The following is a 17,500-nucleotide window of genomic DNA, read 5'->3' as shown; positions in this document are numbered from 1 at the left end:
CTCTTTAAGAGATGATGGAGCCTGAACATTAAGAGCTTTGGAGGTGAGGAGAAGGATTTTAAACTCTATTCTAGATTTGACTGGAAGCCAGTGAAGAGAAGCCAGTACAGGAGAAAGATGGTCTCTTCTCTTAGTTCTGGTCAGAACAGGAGCAGCAGCGTTCTGGACCAGCTGGAGAGTCTTTAAGGACTTATTGGGGCAGCCTGATAATAAGGAACAGAAATAATCCAACCTGGAAGTGACTCATGTGTGGACTAGTGTTTCTGCATCATCTCCAGACAGGATGGACCTGGTTTTAACAACATTAGTAGATGGAAAAAGGCAGTTCTAGAAATCTGTTTAATGTGGAGTTAAAGGACAAATCCTGATCAATAAGACTCCCAGATTCCTCCCAGTGGAGCTGGAGGCCACAGTGATGCTGTCCAGAGCAGTTATGTTGGTAGAAAAGGTGTTTAGAGCAGAATGTTATCAGTTTAACCTTCACCAGCGTCTGTGGTTCTGACTGAAGATCCTCTAATAGACTGTTGACACAGCTGCAGGATCTCTGACAGAAAGGATGGAGGGCTGATACACCTGAAACCAGCAGGGGGCGACATAACACAACCTGACTGACTGACTGACACACAGACACACAGACAGACACACAGACAGACAGACTGACAGACAGACAGACAGACAGACAGACAGACACACTGACACACACAGACACACAGACACACAGACAGACTGACAGACTGACAGACACACTGACACACAGACAGACACACTGACAGACACACTGACAGACACACAGACACACACACAGACACACACACACACACAGACAGACAGACACACAGACACACTGACACACACACAGACAGACAGACTGACACACAGACAGTTCTGGTGGTCCCTGATGGTCTTTGGTGGTCCCTGATGGTCCCTGATGGTCTAATGGTCCCTGATGGTCTGGTGGTCCCTGATGGTCCCTGATGGTCTAATGGTCCCTGATGGTCTCTGGTGGTCCCTGATGGTCTCTGATGGTCCCTGATGGTCTCTGGTGGTCCCTGATGGTCCCTGATGGTCTAATGGTCCCTGATGGTCTCTGGTGGTCCCTGATGGTCTCTGATGGTCCCTGATGGTCTCTGATAGTCTCTCCTGGTCCTGATGGTCCCTGATGGTCTTTGGTGGTCCCTGATGGTCCCTGATGGTCTAATGGTCCCTGATGGTCTGGTGGTCCCTGATGGTCCCTGATGGTCTAATGGTCCCTGATGGTCTCTGGTGGTCCCTGATGGTCTCTGATGGTCCCTGATGGTCTCTGATAGTCTCTCCTGGTCCTGATGGTCTCTGATGGTCTGGTGGTCCCTGATGGTCTCTGGTGGTCCCTGGTGGTCTCTGATAGTCTCTCCTGGTCCAGACGGTCTCTGATGGTCCCTGATGGTCTCTGATGGTCTCTGATGGTCTCTGATGGTCTAATGGTCCCTGATGGTCCCTGATGGTCCCTGATGGTCTAATGGTCCCTGATGGTCTGGTGGTCCCTGGTGGTCTCTGATGGTCCCTGATGGTCTCTGGTGGTCCCTGGTGGTCTCTGATAGTCTCTCCTGGTCCAGACGGTCTCTGATGGTCTCTGATGGTCTCTGATAGTCTCTCCTGGTCCTGATGATCTCTGATGGTCCCTGATGGTCTCTGATAGTCTCTCCTGGTCCAGACGGTCTCTGATGGTCCCTGATGGTCTCTGGTGGTCTCTGATAGTCTCTCCTGGTCCTTTTGGTCTCTGATGGTCCCTGATGGTCTCTGATAGTCTCTCCTGGTCCTGACGGTCTCTGATGGTCCCTGATGGTCTCTGATGAGGATGAATGTGATTGGCTGAGCTGTGTATCGTCACAGAAGGAGAACCAATCAGAGCAAAGGCCTCTGATGTGAGATATGATGTCACTACAGATCATGTGATCAGCTGCATCACCAGAAATAAATCACTGATCACAGTCCTGTTCCTGTTAGCTAGTTAGTGTGCTAGTCAGTTAGCTAGTCGGCCAGTTAGTTAGTTAGCTAGCTAGTCAGTCGGTTGGCTAGTTAGTTAACTAGCTAGCTAGTTAGTTAGTTAACTAGCTAGTTAACTAACTAACTAGTCAGTTAGTCCCTCCTGCTGCAGCTCCGTGTTTTCAGAGCGTTTTCACTGAGGGAGGAGGAGGAGGAGGAGGAGGAGGAGGAGGAGGCTTCACCTGAAGAATCACTGCATTCATCACTGCCCCCCCCTCCCCCTCTTCCTCCCCCTCCCCCTCTTCCTCCCCCTCCTCCTCCTCCTCCTACTCAGTCCTTCCTCCGGTCCTGAGGACTGAGGCTCTGCTGCTGCTCCTCATCGGTAAGTCTGTCTGTCTCTCTGTCTGTCTGTCTCTCTCTCTCTCTGTCTCTGTCTCTGTCTGTCTGTCTCTGTCTGTCTGTCTCTGTCTGTCTGTCTGTCTGTCTCTCTCTCTGTCTCTCTGTCTGTCTGTCTGTCTCTCTCTCTGTGTCTCTCTCTCTGTCTGTCTGTCTGTCTCTGTCTGTCTCTCTCTCTCTCTCTCTCTGTCTGTCTGTCTGTCTCTGTCTGTCTGTCTGTCTGTCTGTCTGTCTGTCTGTCTGTCTCTCTCTCTGTCTGTCTGTCTGTCGTCTTCTTGTCGGTTAACAAACGTTTTTCAGGCTGAAGGAAAGTTGGAAAGTTTGTTTTGGTTAAAAACGGACCGTATGTTGGGGGGGGGTCGATCCGGATCGATCAGTTTAATCAGCAGACTGCGATCAGAGTTGTGTGTTTTAGAGGAAAGTTTGACTGTGACAGACTTCATTCTGTCCTCAGAGGCTGAATGACCCTGCTGCACCAGACTCCATTCATTTTTCTGCTCATTTAAGATGCTCAGACCTGAAACGGCTCAGAGGTTCAGCTGTGACTGAAATGACTGAAGTGTTCCCGAAGTGTCCTGCAGCCTCTGATCAATGATCAGATCAATGATGTCTCATCAATGATCTCTCATTAATTAAAGAGAAGCTTTGTTCTTGGTTTGGTCATGGAAATAAAGATCTGATCAGACAGGATGTGACTGATCAACGTTCTCCTGATCAATAACAACACAAACACTGTAAACCAGCTGAAGTCTGGCCTCAGCAGGGGATTGTGGGAAACGGAGTCTGGAGTCGGAGGATGTTTGTGAAACGGTTGACTGGCGTGAAGGAATCTGCTCAGAATCAGACTCCGACCTGTGGATGAACTCTGGCGCATGATGGGAAGTTTTCCTTTAAGTTGCCTTTGAAGTTTGTCAGGTTTCAGGCTGATGTTTGAGTTTATCAGCCAGGTCTGCTGCTTCCTGTTTTATTTTGAAAAGCTTAATTTAAAGAAGGAGTGATGAGTCGACTGTCTGTTCTAAATACTTACTGTATTATTGGGATTACTGGAGGTCCATTAAAGGGTAACTGTTTAAACCTGTCTGCACATAACCTGGTGTCTAAATAGTCCAGTAGATCCAGTAGATCCAGTAGATCCAGTAGATCCTTCAGCCGCTGACGGGCTCAGAAAGAGGAGCTGCTGCCTCCATCACTTAGTTAGTGTGTGTTACTGTGTGGATCCAAACTGACCTTTAACACACCTGAGTCACTCCCTGATGGAGGCAGCAGACCAGCTCTTGTGTTCTGGGAGCTAAAATCCCTGCTTTTGTGAATGGAGTCTGGTGCTTTAGCAGAGAGCGATATAACGGCTGCTCTCCTTAAACTAGACGCCTGAATTTACATTCTACTCATATGAAACAGGTCTGGACCAAACTTATCTTGTTTCCACAGTCAGATAAGATAAGCAGTTGTTATTTCTCCGTTCTGTTAGCGTGATGTCATGCTGTTTTTGACCTGCTGCGTGAGAAGCAGTGGTAGAGGAAGAACAGGAAGTACTAGCACACAGTAGAGTACTGTAATGACTGGAAGCTTTTCAGTCAGCAGCTGTGAACCAGACTCCAGTGACAAAAACAGACATTTGAGCTCCCAGAAAACAGGAGTTGCTGCCTGGATTGGTTAGTTTGTTAGTGTTAATGTGACATTGAGCCTTTATATAGAAAACTGTAAAATATCAGAATGCCTCTTTAAAAACACACGACATGATGAGACCATTGAGGGGAAACAGCAGCCGTCGTCAGGATGGATGGATGAACACCACGTATTACTGGTGCTGTGAGGACATTTATCTGTTCTCACTGTCATGTTGTGGGGACGCTCCCTCCTCATGGGGACAAGATGGAAGTAAACTCAGGTTTAGGTCAGGAGTGGTTCTGGCCACGTACTGGGGAACCAACTTAGTGTGTTTGTGTTATTGGAGTTTTAAAGACTTCGTTCAGATGTGAACCGACTCTTTAAAGTCACACTCACTGACTGATGGAGCAGCAGCTCTAAAAACCCTGTTTTAGTGAATGTAGTCTGGTGTGTGTGCTGTTTGTGGTTAAACCAAAAGGATCTTCCAGGTCTCTCTCTGTAGGGATCCTTTCCATGATGCTGTCACACACTTAGAATAACACTCTGAGCCTGTCAGTGGATCAAACAAGCTCTTTTAGTGGACCTACTGTGATCAGGTGCAGTTGTCCCAAAGGATCACGTTGCAGCCATTGCAGCCCGTTTGGTGTCTGCTGGCTGAGGTGATCTACTGGACCAGTTCCAACACTTTTACTACCTACCAGTCACTCAGACACCGGGATGTGGACACAGAGGATCATGGGTAGAAAAAGGGGAGTGACCCTTTCCATAACTAGCTTCTCTCAGATTAAAACATATGAAGAAGAAACCTGCTCCTCTTCCTCTCTGACAGGATCAGTGTGAGAGCGAAGGAGGCGACGTTTGTGTGTGTGTGTGTGTGTGTGTGTGTGTGTGTGTGTGTGTGCTACTGTGTGTGTGTGTGTGTGTGTGTGAGTGTTACTGTGTGTGTGTGTGTGTGTGTGTGTGTGTGTGTGTGTGTGTGTGCTACTGTGTGTGTGTGTGTGTGTGTGTGTGCGTTACTGTGTGTGTGTGTGTGTGTGTGTGTGTGTGTGTGTGTGTGTGTGCTACTGTGTGTGTGTGTGTGTGTGTGCGTTACTGTGTGTGTGTGTGTGTGTGAGTGTTACTGTGTGTGTGAGTGTGTGTGTGTGTGTGTGTGTGTGCGTTACTGTGTGTGTGTGTGTGTGTGTGTGTGTGTGTGCTACTGTGTGTGTGTGTGTGTGTGTGTGTTACTGTGTGTGTGTGTGTGTGTGTGTGTTACTGTGTGTTACTGTGTGTGTGTGTGTGTGTGTGTGTGTGTTACTGTGTGTGTGTGTGTGTGTGTGTGTGTGTGTGTGTGTGTGTGTGTGCTACTGTGTGTGTGTGTGTGTGTGTGTGTTACTGTGTGTTACTGTGTGTGTGTGTGTGTGTGTGTGTGTGTTACTGTGTGTGTGTGTGTGTGTGTGTGTGTGTGTGTGTGTGTGTGTGCTACTGTGTGTGTGTGTGTGTGTGTGTGTGTGTGTTACTGTGTGTGTGTGTGTGTGTGTGTGTGTGTGTGTTACTGTGTGTTACTGTGTGTGTGTGTGTGTGTGTGTGTGTGTGTGTGTGTGTGTGTGTGTGTGTGTGTTACTGTGTTTGTGTGTGTGTGTGTGTGTGTGTGTGTGTGTGTGTGTGACCCTGGCCTCTGTCTCCAGCACTGACTGGACTGACTGGGGGCCAGACCCAGTACTCCCCCTGGTCCTGAGGTAGAAGTACTCTCACTACACAGTCCCAGTACCTCAGGTCTGAGTGCAGCACTTGAGTAAATGTACTTACTGACTTTACTGATAAACAGGGAACATCACTGCTAGAGTTAGCACCGCTAGCGTCTGTTAGCGCCGCTAACGTCTGTTAGCGCCGCTAACGTCTGTTAGCACCGCTAGCGTCTGTTAGCGCCGCTAACGTCTAAAGGAGGCTAATGGTATAATAGAATAGAATAAAATATAATAATACACACAGAGAACACATAGAGATCATACAGAGAACACAGAGAGAACATACAGAGAACACAGAGAGAACATACAGAGAACACAGAGAGAACATACAGAGAACACACAGAGAACACAGAGAGATCATACAGAGAACACAGAGAGAACATACAGAGAACACAGAGAGAACATACAGAGAACACAGAGAGAACATACAGAGAACATACAGAGAACACAGAGAGATCATACAGAGAACACAGAGAGAACATACAGAGAACACAGAGAGAACATACAGAGATCATACAGAGAACACATAGAGATCATACAGAGATCATACAGAGAACATACAGTGATCATACAGAGATCATACAGAGAACATACAGAGATCATACAGAGAACATACAGAGAACATACAGAGATCATACAGAGATCATACAGAGAACATACAGAGATCATACAGAGAACATACAGAGAACATACAGAGATCATACAGAGATCATACAGAGAACATACAGAGAACATACAGAGAACATAGAGAGAACATACAGAGATCATACAGAGAACATAGAGAGAACATACAGAGATCATACAGAGAACATACAGAGAACATACAGAGATCATACAGAGAACATAGAGAGAACATACAGAGATCATACAGAGAACATACAGAGATCATACAGAGAACATACAGAGAACATACAGAGATCATACAGAGAACATACAGAGATCATACAGAGATCATACAGAGAACATACAGAGAACATACAGAGAACATACAGAGATCATACAGAGAACATACAGAGATCATACAGAGATCATACAGAGAACATACAGAGAACATACAGAGATCATACAGAGAACATACAGAGATCATACAGAGATCATACAGAGAACATACAGAGAACATACAGAGCGTCTTTGAGCAGAAACAGAAAAGTTTTTTCTTCCATATTTGGTCAAACATGTGAAATGAGTCACATGATGTTTTTATCCTCTGAACACACACACAGACACACACACACACACACACACACACACACAGACACACACACACAGACACACACACTCACACACACACAGACACACACACTCACACACACACACACACACACAGACACACACACTCACACACACACACACACACACACACACACAGACACACACAGACACACACACACACACACACACACACACACTCACACACACACACACACACACACACACACACACAGTAACACACAGTAACACACAGTAACACACACACACTCACACAGACACACACAGACACACACACACACACACTCACACACACACACACACACACACACACTCACACACACACACACACACACACTCACACACACACACACACACACTCACACACACTCACACACACACACACACCGATCAGGTGATCAATCAGAAGTGAGTCTTCTCTGTGACTTGTGCTACTGATTGTATTGTATTGATTATTGATTGTATCTGTTCTCTGGCAGCAGGATGACTGACGTTCGCTCGGCTTCGGCCTCCTTCACCGTCTCCAAGGCAACAGGCCCGTCAATGGGATGCAGTTCCCGTGGCAACGAGCCTCCAGCCTTCATCCTCCCTCCACGCAACGCCCGGGTGGCCCTGGGGGGGGACGCCCGACTGGAGGGGAAGGTGGGTCACCGTCTGGTCCTCCAGCAGGAGGTCCCGGTTGATGATGGTGATGATGATGATGATGATGGTGGTGATGGTGATGATGGTGATGGTGGTGATGGTGATGATGATGATGATGATGGTGGTGATGGTGATGATGGTGATGGTGGTGATGGTGATGATGATGATGGCGATGATGGTGGTGATGGTGATGGTGATGATGATGATGGTGGTGATGGTGATGATGATGATGGCGATGATGGTGGTGGTGGAGATGATGATGATGGTGATGGCGATGATGGTGGTGATGGTGATGATGATGATGGTGGTGATGGTGATGATGATGATGATGATGGTGGTGATGGTGATGATGATGATGGTGGTGATGGTGGTGATGGTGATGGTGATGATGGTGGTGATGGTGATGGTGGTGATGGTGATGATGATGAAGATGATGATGATGATGGTGGTGATGGTGATGATGATGATGGTGGTGATGGTGATGATGATGATGATGATGGTGGTGATGGTGATGATGATGATGGTGGTGATGGTGGTGATGATGATGATGGTGATGATGGTGGTGATGGTGATGATGATGATGGTGGTGATGGTGGTGATGGTGATGATGATGATGGTGGTGATGGTGGTGATGGTGATGATGATGAAGATGATGATGATGATGGTGGTGATGGTGATGATGATGATGGTGGTGATGGTGATGATGATGATGATGATGGTGGTGATGGTGATGATGATGATGGTGGTGATGGTGGTGATGATGATGATGGTGATGATGGTGGTGATGGTGATGATGATGGTGGTGATGGTGATGATGATGATGGTGGTGATGGTGAAGATTATGTTTTACAGGTGCGAGGTCATCCTGAACCTCAGATCACATGGTACAGAGAGGGGAGGGCTGTGATTGGTGAAGAGCGTTGCTTCGTGGACCAGGGTGGGCGGGGCACCTTCAGCCTGGTGGTGGGTGGAGTCACCGAGGAAGACCTGGGCCGGTACACCTGTCAGGCAACCAATGAGGCGGGGAGCCGGCAGGTTACCGTGGAGATCCTTCTGCAAGGTCTGAACACCTGCAGTACTACCTCTGCTACTGATACTACTGAGAATACTACCGATACTACTGAGAATACTACAGATACTACTGAGAACACTACTGATACTACTGAGAACACTACCGATACTACTGAGAACACTACCAATACTACTGAGAACACTACAGATACTACTGAGAACACTACTGAGAACACTACAGATACTACTGAGAATACTACTGATACTACTGAGAACACTACTGAGAACACTACAGATACTACTGAGAACACTACTGAGAACACTACAGATACTACTGAGAATACTACTGATACTACTGCTGATGTGTCTCATTAAAATACATTTGGAAGCCCTTATTCTCATTTGTGCTGTGACATCTTTAAATCCCGTCTTAGTGTGTCCGTCTAGTTCAGCTGATGTACAAATAAAGTTTTTAATTCAAACATTGTTCCTAACTGTCCTCTCTGATGTTCTCCTCTTCTTCCTCCTGCAGAGAGTTCAGGGAAGAAATATGGCCTCCCATCCTCCATGAGAACAGGGTGAGCTCCTCCTCCTTCTTCTTCAGCCATTTTGGTGCTGAGGTCACATTCGTTTTTGCACCTGCTCAGACAGCATTCTGGGTAATGAGAGGATGGACGGACAAGCTGAAAAGCTAACCTCTTAAAGGCAGCATGTCTGCAACCAGGATGTAAGAGGAATACATTTATGCAGAACTCCATTTCCCATAATTCCAGGTGTTGCTCTGCATCGATGGAGAACAGGTCCAGTATCTGGGGCGAGAGTCCGCCAAAGTTCATCACTAAACCGAGCCGAGTGTTTGCCAAGCTGGGACAGACGGGGAAGTTCTCCGCCAAGACGACAGGACGCCCACAGCCCCGGGTCACATGGTACAAGGTGGGAGGAAGCTTACCTGGTTTAATAACTTGGAAGTGATTGTCCTTGTACAGGAGCAGGGGGCCGAGACCACAGCCCTGATGGACGCCACATTCATTAACATTTCATCAGCCCATTAAAAAGTGCCAACAGCCTTTAGTTCAGCTACCAGCCCTCGTTATTGATCGCTCCAGCTGATGGACTGGACCAGTGAAGCTGGACCTGGTTACAGGAGAACTCCAGTATTAGTGTTAGTGTGGTTTTAGTTGGCGGACTCTCGTTTTAGTGAATGTAGTCTGGTGTGTGTGCTGTTTGTGGTTAAACCAAAAGGATCTTCCAGGTCTCTCTCTGTAGGGATCCTTTCCATGATGCTGTCACACACTTAGAATAACACTCTGAGCCTGTCAGTGGATCAAACAAGCTCTTTTAGTGGACCTACTGTGATCAGGTGCAGTTGTCCCAAAGGATCACGTTGCAGCCATTGCAGCCCGTTTGGTGTCTGCTGGCTGAGGTGATCTACTGGACCAGTTCCAACACTTTTACTACCTACCAGTCACTCACACACCAGGATGTGGACAGAAAAACACCAGAGTGCTCCTTTAATAATGTAAAAATGGATAGTTTAGCTGTGAACAGGAAGACGTTGGAGGAGGAGGGTGTTCGGGGGCCTCGTGATGAAGGGATGAGAATAAATGTCCTGAATATTATACTTCCTGTTTACATCCCCCAAAACATCATGGGAACTGTAGTGTCAAATACCTGGAGAGTGATGGGGGTTTGGGGGCGGAGCAGAGTCCTCGATCGATCAGTTTATCTCCACATTGTTTAAGAAACTTTACACATAACCGACTGATGACATCATCGTCTCTGTGGCTCAGGGGGAGGCGGAGCTTCAGTCTGGTGGGCGGGTCAGCGTGTATGAGCGCTCAGGTCTACACTTCCTGGAGATTCAGGAAGTGTGTGTGGAGGATGCAGGAAGTTACAAGTGTTTGGTCACCAACAGCGCCGGAACAGCAACCGCCACCGCGGCGCTCCACGTCCAGGGTGAGACGACCAATCAGAGCTCAGGATGGTTTTTATGTCATCACTTCTTCTGAAGAGCTGAAACATGCTAATGAGGTTTTCTCCACCAGGTGCTCCTGACGTCTCCTCCAGGTGAGTCACTCACTGAGGCGGGAAGCCACTCGGCTCGTCTCTGCATGAGGTTTAAATAAAGTTATTATCTGTTACAAGTAGGCCCAAACCAGAGCAGGAAGAGCAGACATGAGAAACATGAGCCGCAGCTTCACACAGCACGTTAGACCGTAAAACAGCACGGTGACATTGGATTGATATTATTGATATTATTGATTATGTTTGTTCACCTTCTAGTTTTTAGTCGCTCTGAACAAACACGTCATCAGACCACATCCGGACTGCAATCACACATCTGCCCTCCAGACTTCTAACTCTGCTGCTTGTGACCCTGAGAGTCAGTCAGAGATCAGTGATCGATCACTGATTGGTCTGGAGGGTCACAGCTTTTATTGTCTCCCAAAAGACGGCCACAAAAATGATTAGATACAAACACTGGAGTGAACGACAGTAAAATGATAATAGAACAGAATAAAGACCAAACATCCTTTCTGCTCCTGCAGGACCCCCGTCCACCCGGCAGAGACCCCCCACACCAGGGGCCCACAGCAGCCCAGACCCAGCAGCCGGTCTCAGTGTGGACAGGTAGCCTCCTGGAGGGGCAGACCGCCTGTGCAGCCCCCCCTGGTGGCTGAGAGGAGAGCTGCAGCTGCTCAGGTCAGAAAACCAAACCTGTAGATAAACATGTTGAAGCCACTTGTGAAATATACAGAATCTAGATGAAGAGCTGGACTCAGGTCACAGCCGCTGTCTGTTGGTCTAACCTGCTTAAAGGACCAGTCTGTAGCATGTAGTGACCCCCAGCGGTCTGCTCCCTATGGTGGCTGACGAGGGTTAGCGCTCTCTTTGCTTTTTCTAGTATGACCAGTTTGTCCTCTTTATCCTTCATCTCCCACACAGCAGCACTGCACCACCACATTCAGACTGCCCCTGTAAAGGTCCTGTAAAGGTCCTGTAGGTCTGCAGACTGCCCCTGTAAAGGTCCTGTAAAGGTCCTGTAGGTCTGCAGACTGCCCCTGTAAAGGTCCTGTAAAGGTCCTGTAAAGGTCCTGTAAAGGTCCTGTAGATCTGCAGACTGCCCCTGTAAAGGTCCTGTAAAGGTCCTGAAGGTCTGCAGACTGCCCCTGTAAAGGTCCTGAAGGTCTGCAGACTGCCCCTGTAAAGATCCTGTAAAGGTCCTGTAGGTCTGAAGTCCAGATCGATCAGATCAGCAGTAATCTGTCGGCTGTACTAGTAGGAACTAAAGCAGAGGTTTGATAAAAACCTGCCCTGATATTCTGTTCCACCTAGAACAGGTGCTCTGTCTGCCTGTCTGTCTGTCCGTCTGCAGGTCCAGTCAGTCTCCAGTCCTGTTCCAGTTCAGACCGGTTCAGTCCAGCAGCCAGCAAGCAGCTCAGACAGCAACAGGTAGAGATCAACCTGTTACTCTGGCTAATGTTACTCTGGCTAAAGTTACTCTGGCTAAAGTTACTCTGGCTACTGTTACTCTGGCTAAGGTTACTCTGGCTAATGTTACTCTGGCTAATGTTACTCTGGCTAATGTTACTCTGGCTAAAGTTACTCTGGCTAATGTTACTCTGGCTAAGGTTACTCTGGCTAAAGTTACTCTGGCTACTGTTACTCTGGCTAAGGTTACTCTGGCTAATGTTACTCTGGCTAATGTTACTCTGGCTAAAGTTACTCTGGCTAAAGTTACTCTGGCTACTGTTACTCTGGCTAAGGTTACTCTGGCTAATGTTACTCTGGCTAAGGTTACTCTGGCTAAAGTTACTCTGGCTACTGTTACTCTGGCTAAGGTTACTCTGGCTAATGTTACTCTGGCTAAAGTTACTCTGGCTAAGGTTACTCTGGCTAAGGTTACTCTGGCTAATGTTACTCTGGCTAAAGTTACTCTGGCTAAAGTTACTCTGGCTAAGGTTACTCTGGCTAAGGTTACTCTGGCTACTGTTACTCTGGCTAAGGTTACTCTGGCTAAGGTTACTCTGGCTAAGGTTACTCTGGCTAATGTTACTCTGGCTAAGGTTACTCTGGCTACTGTTACTCTGGCTAAGGTTACTCTGGCTAAAGTTACTCTGGCTAATGTTACTCTGGCTAAAGTTACTCTGGCTAATGTTACTCTGGCTACTGTTACTCTGGCTAAGGTTACTCTGGCTAATGTTACTCTGGCTAAGGTTACTCTGGCTAATGTTACTCTGGCTAATGTTACTCTGGCTAAAGTTACTCTGGCTAAAGTTACTCTGGCTAAGGTTACTCTGGCTAATGTTACTCTGGCTAAGGTTACTCTGGCTACTGTTACTCTGGCTACTGTTACTCTGGCTAAGGTTACTCTGGCTAATGTTACTCTGGCTACTGTTACTCTGGCTAAGGTTACTCTGGCTAAGGTTACTCTGGCTACTGTTACTCTGGCTAAGGTTACTCTGGCTACTGTTACTCTGGCTACTGTTACTCTGGCTAAGGTTACTCTGGCTAAAGTTACTCTGGCTAATGTTACTCTGGCTAAGGTTACTCTGGCTAATGTTACTCTGGTTAATGTTACTCTGGCTAAAGTTACTCTGGCTAAGGTTACTCTGGCTAATGTTACTCTGGCTAAGGTTACTCTGGCTAATGTTACTCTGGCTAAAGTTACTCTGGCTAAAGTTACTCTGGCTAAGGTTACTCTGGCTACTGTTACTCTGGCTAAGGTTACTCTGGCTAAAGTTACTCTGGCTAATGTTACTCTGGCTAATGTTACTCTGGCTAATGTTACTCTGGCTACTGTTACTCTGGCTAAGGTTACTCTGGCTAATGTTACTCTGGCTAAGGTTACTCTGGCTAATGTTACTCTGGCTAAAGTTACTCTGGCTAAAGTTACTCTGGCTAAGGTTACTCTGGCTAATGTTACTCTGGCTAAGGTTACTCTGGCTACTGTTACTCTGGCTAAGGTTACTCTGGCTAAGGTTACTCTGGCTACTGTTACTCTGGCTACTGTTACTCTGGCTAAGGTTACTCTGGCTACTGTTACTCTGGCTAAGGTTACTCTGGCTAATGTTACTCTGGCTACTGTTACTCTGGCTAAGGTTACTCTGGCTACTGTTACTCTGGCTAAGGTTACTCTGGCTACTGTTACTCTGGCTAAGGTTACTCTGGCTAAGGTTACTCTGGCTACTGTTACTCTGGCTACTGTTACTCTGGCTAAGGTTACTCTGGCTAAAGTTACTCTGGCTAATGTTACTCTGGCTAAGGTTACTCTGGCTAATGTTACTCTGGTTAATGTTACTCTGGCTAAAGTTACTCTGGCTAAGGTTACTCTGGCTAATGTTACTCTGGCTAAGGTTACTCTGGCTAATGTTACTCTGGCTAAAGTTACTCTGGCTAAAGTTACTCTGGCTAATGTTACTCTGGCTAAGGTTACTCTGGCTAAAGTTACTCTGGCTAATGTTACTCTGGCTAAGGTTACTCTGGCTAATGTTACTCTGGTTAATGTTACTCTGGCTAAAGTTACTCTGGCTAAGGTTACTCTGGCTAATGTTACTCTGGCTAAAGTTACTCTGGCTAATGTTACTCTGGCTAATGTTACTCTGGCTAAGGTTACTCTGGCTAATGTTACTCTGGCTAAAGTTACTCTGGCTAAGGTTACTCTGGCTAAAGTTACTCTGGCTAAAGTTACTCTGGCTAATGTTACTCTGGCTAATGTTACTCTGGCTAAGGTTACTCTGGCTAAAGTTACTCTGGCTAATGTTACTCTGGCTAAAGTTACTCTGGCTAATGTTACTCTGGCTAAGGTTACTCTGGTTAATGTTACAAGGACGCCTTTAGTCACCAGTTAGTTCAGTCAAGTTACATTTGCTAACTTCTGTTTCTAGCTAATAGATGTTAATTAGCAGTGAAGTCCAGGGGCTTAATGGGCCTATGGTTAGCACACCAGCTAACGTCACTCAGCTTTCTTCTTTCTTCTTCTTAGTTTTATCTGTGTGTTTCAGGGCTGTGAGGAGATCGGTGGTGGGGTCAGACCTGCGCTTCGAGGCCGTTCCTCTGGACCAGGAGGCCACAGAGGGAGCACAGGTGACCTTCACCTGCCAAGGTGAGAGAGCACACCACGAGGAGCCACAGCGCCGCCGTCAATGTCGTCTCTTTAACCTTCAGCATGCTGGTCTCCCCTCTCACCCGCTCTTAGTCTCATCTGTTGCCGTTGCCATGGTTACGTGGCTTAAGGACGGTGGGGCGATGAGGACGGGACCGGGTCCGCAGCAGAGACGGGACGGTACGCGTCTGACTCTCACCATGGAGAGAGTGAGACGGGAGGACCAGGGACGCTACCGGTGTCAGCTGATCACCACCGAAGGGCTGACCGTGGACTCTTCAACATGGATGCTCATCGTACATGGTGAGACCTGTCTGTCTGTCTGTCTGTCTGCCTGCCTGCCTGTCTGTCTGCCTGCCTGCCTGCCTGTCTGTCTGTCTGTCTGTCTGCCTGCCTGTCTGTCTGTCTGTCTGCCTGTCTGCCTACTCACTAATTAACCTGTGTAACAGTACCAGTAATAACTGACAGATGAATGAGGGAGCTGATAAAGTAAAATCATGAAAAACTTGAATGTAGTTTGGTGAGAGCTTTTTCTTCTTCTATGCTTCATTATTACTGAAGGTTCACATCTTATCTGATGACTTTCAGTGCTTTAACTTTTGGTTCCAGGTTTGAGTTGTTAGGGGGAGGAGACATCACCCATCAAGAATTAAGTTAGCAGCGACGTAACATTAGCAGATGTTATGTGGGCGTATGTTAAGTAACCTGTGTGCACAGGACCCCCCCTGTGACTGTGGTCCAGATCACACAGCACATTCACTGATTACATGTCTGGTGTCTGTAAAGGACCCGCTCCAGACTGTACGGTTAGTGTTCCAGCTGTGACGGTCAGGGTGTGTTGAGGGTAAATGTGCAGCAGGTGGCGGCAGATCATTCACTGATCTCATGTTCCTGCCTCTAGAGAAACACACAGCAGTGAACACACCGAGGAACACAGCATCATCACATCATCGTCACGGCATCATCACAGCATCGTCACGGCATCGTCACAGCATCGTCACGGCATCATCACAGCATCGTCACGGCATCATCACAGCATCGTCACGGCATCGTCACGGCATCGTCACACCAACGTCACGGCATCGTCACGGCATCGTCACGGCATCGTCACACCAGCGTCACACCAACGTCACACCAACGTCACGGCATCGTCACGGCATCGTCACATCAACGTCACATCATCGTCACATCATCGTCACACCAGCGTCACACCAACGTCACACCAACGTCACGGCATCGTCACACCAACGTCACGGCATCGTCACGGCATCGTCACATCAACGTCACATCATCGTCACATCATCGTCACACCAGCGTCACACCAACGTCACACCAACGTCACGGCATCGTCACATCAACGTCACACCAGCGTCACACCAGCGTCACATCAACGTCACACCAACGTCACGGCATCGTCACATCAACGTCACACCAGCGTCACGGCATCGTCACATCAACGTCACACCAGCGTCACACCAGCGTCACACCAGCGTCACACCAGCGTCACACCAACGTCACGGCATCGTCACGGCATCGTCACGGCATCGTCACGGCATCGTCACATCAACGTCACATCATCGTCACATCATCGTCACACCAGCGTCACATCAACGTCACACCAACGTCACGGCATCGTCACATCAACGTCACACCAGCGTCACATCAACGTCACACCAACGTCACGGCATCGTCACATCAACGTCACATCAACGTCACACCAGCGTCACACCAGCGTCACACCAGCGTCACACCAGCGTCACACCAACGTCACGGCATCGTCACATCAACGTCACACCAGCGTCACACCAGCGTCACACCAGCGTCACACCAGCGTCACACCAACGTCACGGCATCGTCACGGCATCGTCACACCAGCGCCACACCAGCGTCACACCAACGTCACACCAACGTCACACCAACGTCACGGCATCGTCACACCAGCGTCACACCAGCGTCACACCAACGTCACACCAACGTCACACCAACGTCACGGCATCGTCACACCAACGTCACACCAACGTCACACCAACGTCACACCAACGTCACGGCATCGTCACATCAACGTCACACCAACGTCACGGCATCGTCACATCAACGTCACACCAGCGTCACGGCATCGTCACATCAACGTCACACCAGCGTCACACCAGCGTCACACCAGCGTCACACCAGCGTCACACCAACGTCACACCAACGTCACACCAACGTCACACCAACGTCACACCAACGTCACGGCATCGTCACATCAACGTCACACCAACGTCACACCAACGTCACACCAACGTCACGGCATCGTCACATCAACGTCACACCAACGTCACGGCATCGTCACATCAACGTCACACCAGCGTCACGGCATCGTCACATCAACGTCACACCAGCGTCACACCAGCGTCACACCAGCGTCACACCAACGTCACGGCATCGTCACGGCATCGTCACGGCATCGTCACATCAACGTCACATCATCGTCACATCATCGTCACACCAGCGTCACACCAACGTCACACCAACGTCACGGCATCGTCACGGCATCGTCACACCAACGTCACACCAACGTCACACCAACGTCACACCAACGTCACGGCATCGTCACATCAACGTCACACCAACGTCACGGCATCGTCACGGCATCGTCACATCAACGTCACACCAGCGTCACGGCATCGTCACATCAACGTCACACCAGCGTCACACCAGCGTCACACCAGCGTCACACCAGCGTCACACCAACGTCACACCAACGTCACACCAGCGTCACACCAACGTCACACCAACGTCACACCAGCGTCACACCAGCGTCACACCAACGTCACAC

At 48.4% G+C, this 17,500-nt stretch overlaps 1 protein-coding gene across 1 annotated transcript in view; it reads left to right on the top strand.

Moving 5' to 3' along the window:
- The first annotated feature begins 7,406 nt into the window (after positions 1-7,406).
- The window catches only part of mylka (myosin, light chain kinase a), a 48,772-nt gene continuing 38,678 nt past the window's right edge, over positions 7,407-17,500 (top strand). Inside the window, exons 1-10 of the mRNA XM_070837579.1 lie at positions 7,407-7,565; positions 8,418-8,625; positions 9,109-9,154; positions 9,350-9,509; positions 10,367-10,532; positions 10,622-10,643; positions 11,126-11,279; positions 11,953-12,029; positions 14,582-14,682; positions 14,776-14,985. Of these exons, the coding sequence (XP_070693680.1) occupies positions 7,407-7,565; positions 8,418-8,625; positions 9,109-9,154; positions 9,350-9,509; positions 10,367-10,532; positions 10,622-10,643; positions 11,126-11,279; positions 11,953-12,029; positions 14,582-14,682; positions 14,776-14,985 (1,303 nt within the window). The remainder of the gene's footprint in view (positions 7,566-8,417; positions 8,626-9,108; positions 9,155-9,349; positions 9,510-10,366; positions 10,533-10,621; positions 10,644-11,125; positions 11,280-11,952; positions 12,030-14,581; positions 14,683-14,775; positions 14,986-17,500) is intronic.

This window comes from Pempheris klunzingeri, chromosome 10, assembly GCF_042242105.1.
Source record: "Pempheris klunzingeri isolate RE-2024b chromosome 10, fPemKlu1.hap1, whole genome shotgun sequence".
Lineage (NCBI taxonomy): Eukaryota > Metazoa > Chordata > Actinopteri > Acropomatiformes > Pempheridae > Pempheris > Pempheris klunzingeri.
Note: the sequence above shows the minus strand (reverse complement) of the source record. Positions and strands in the feature narration are given on the sequence as shown.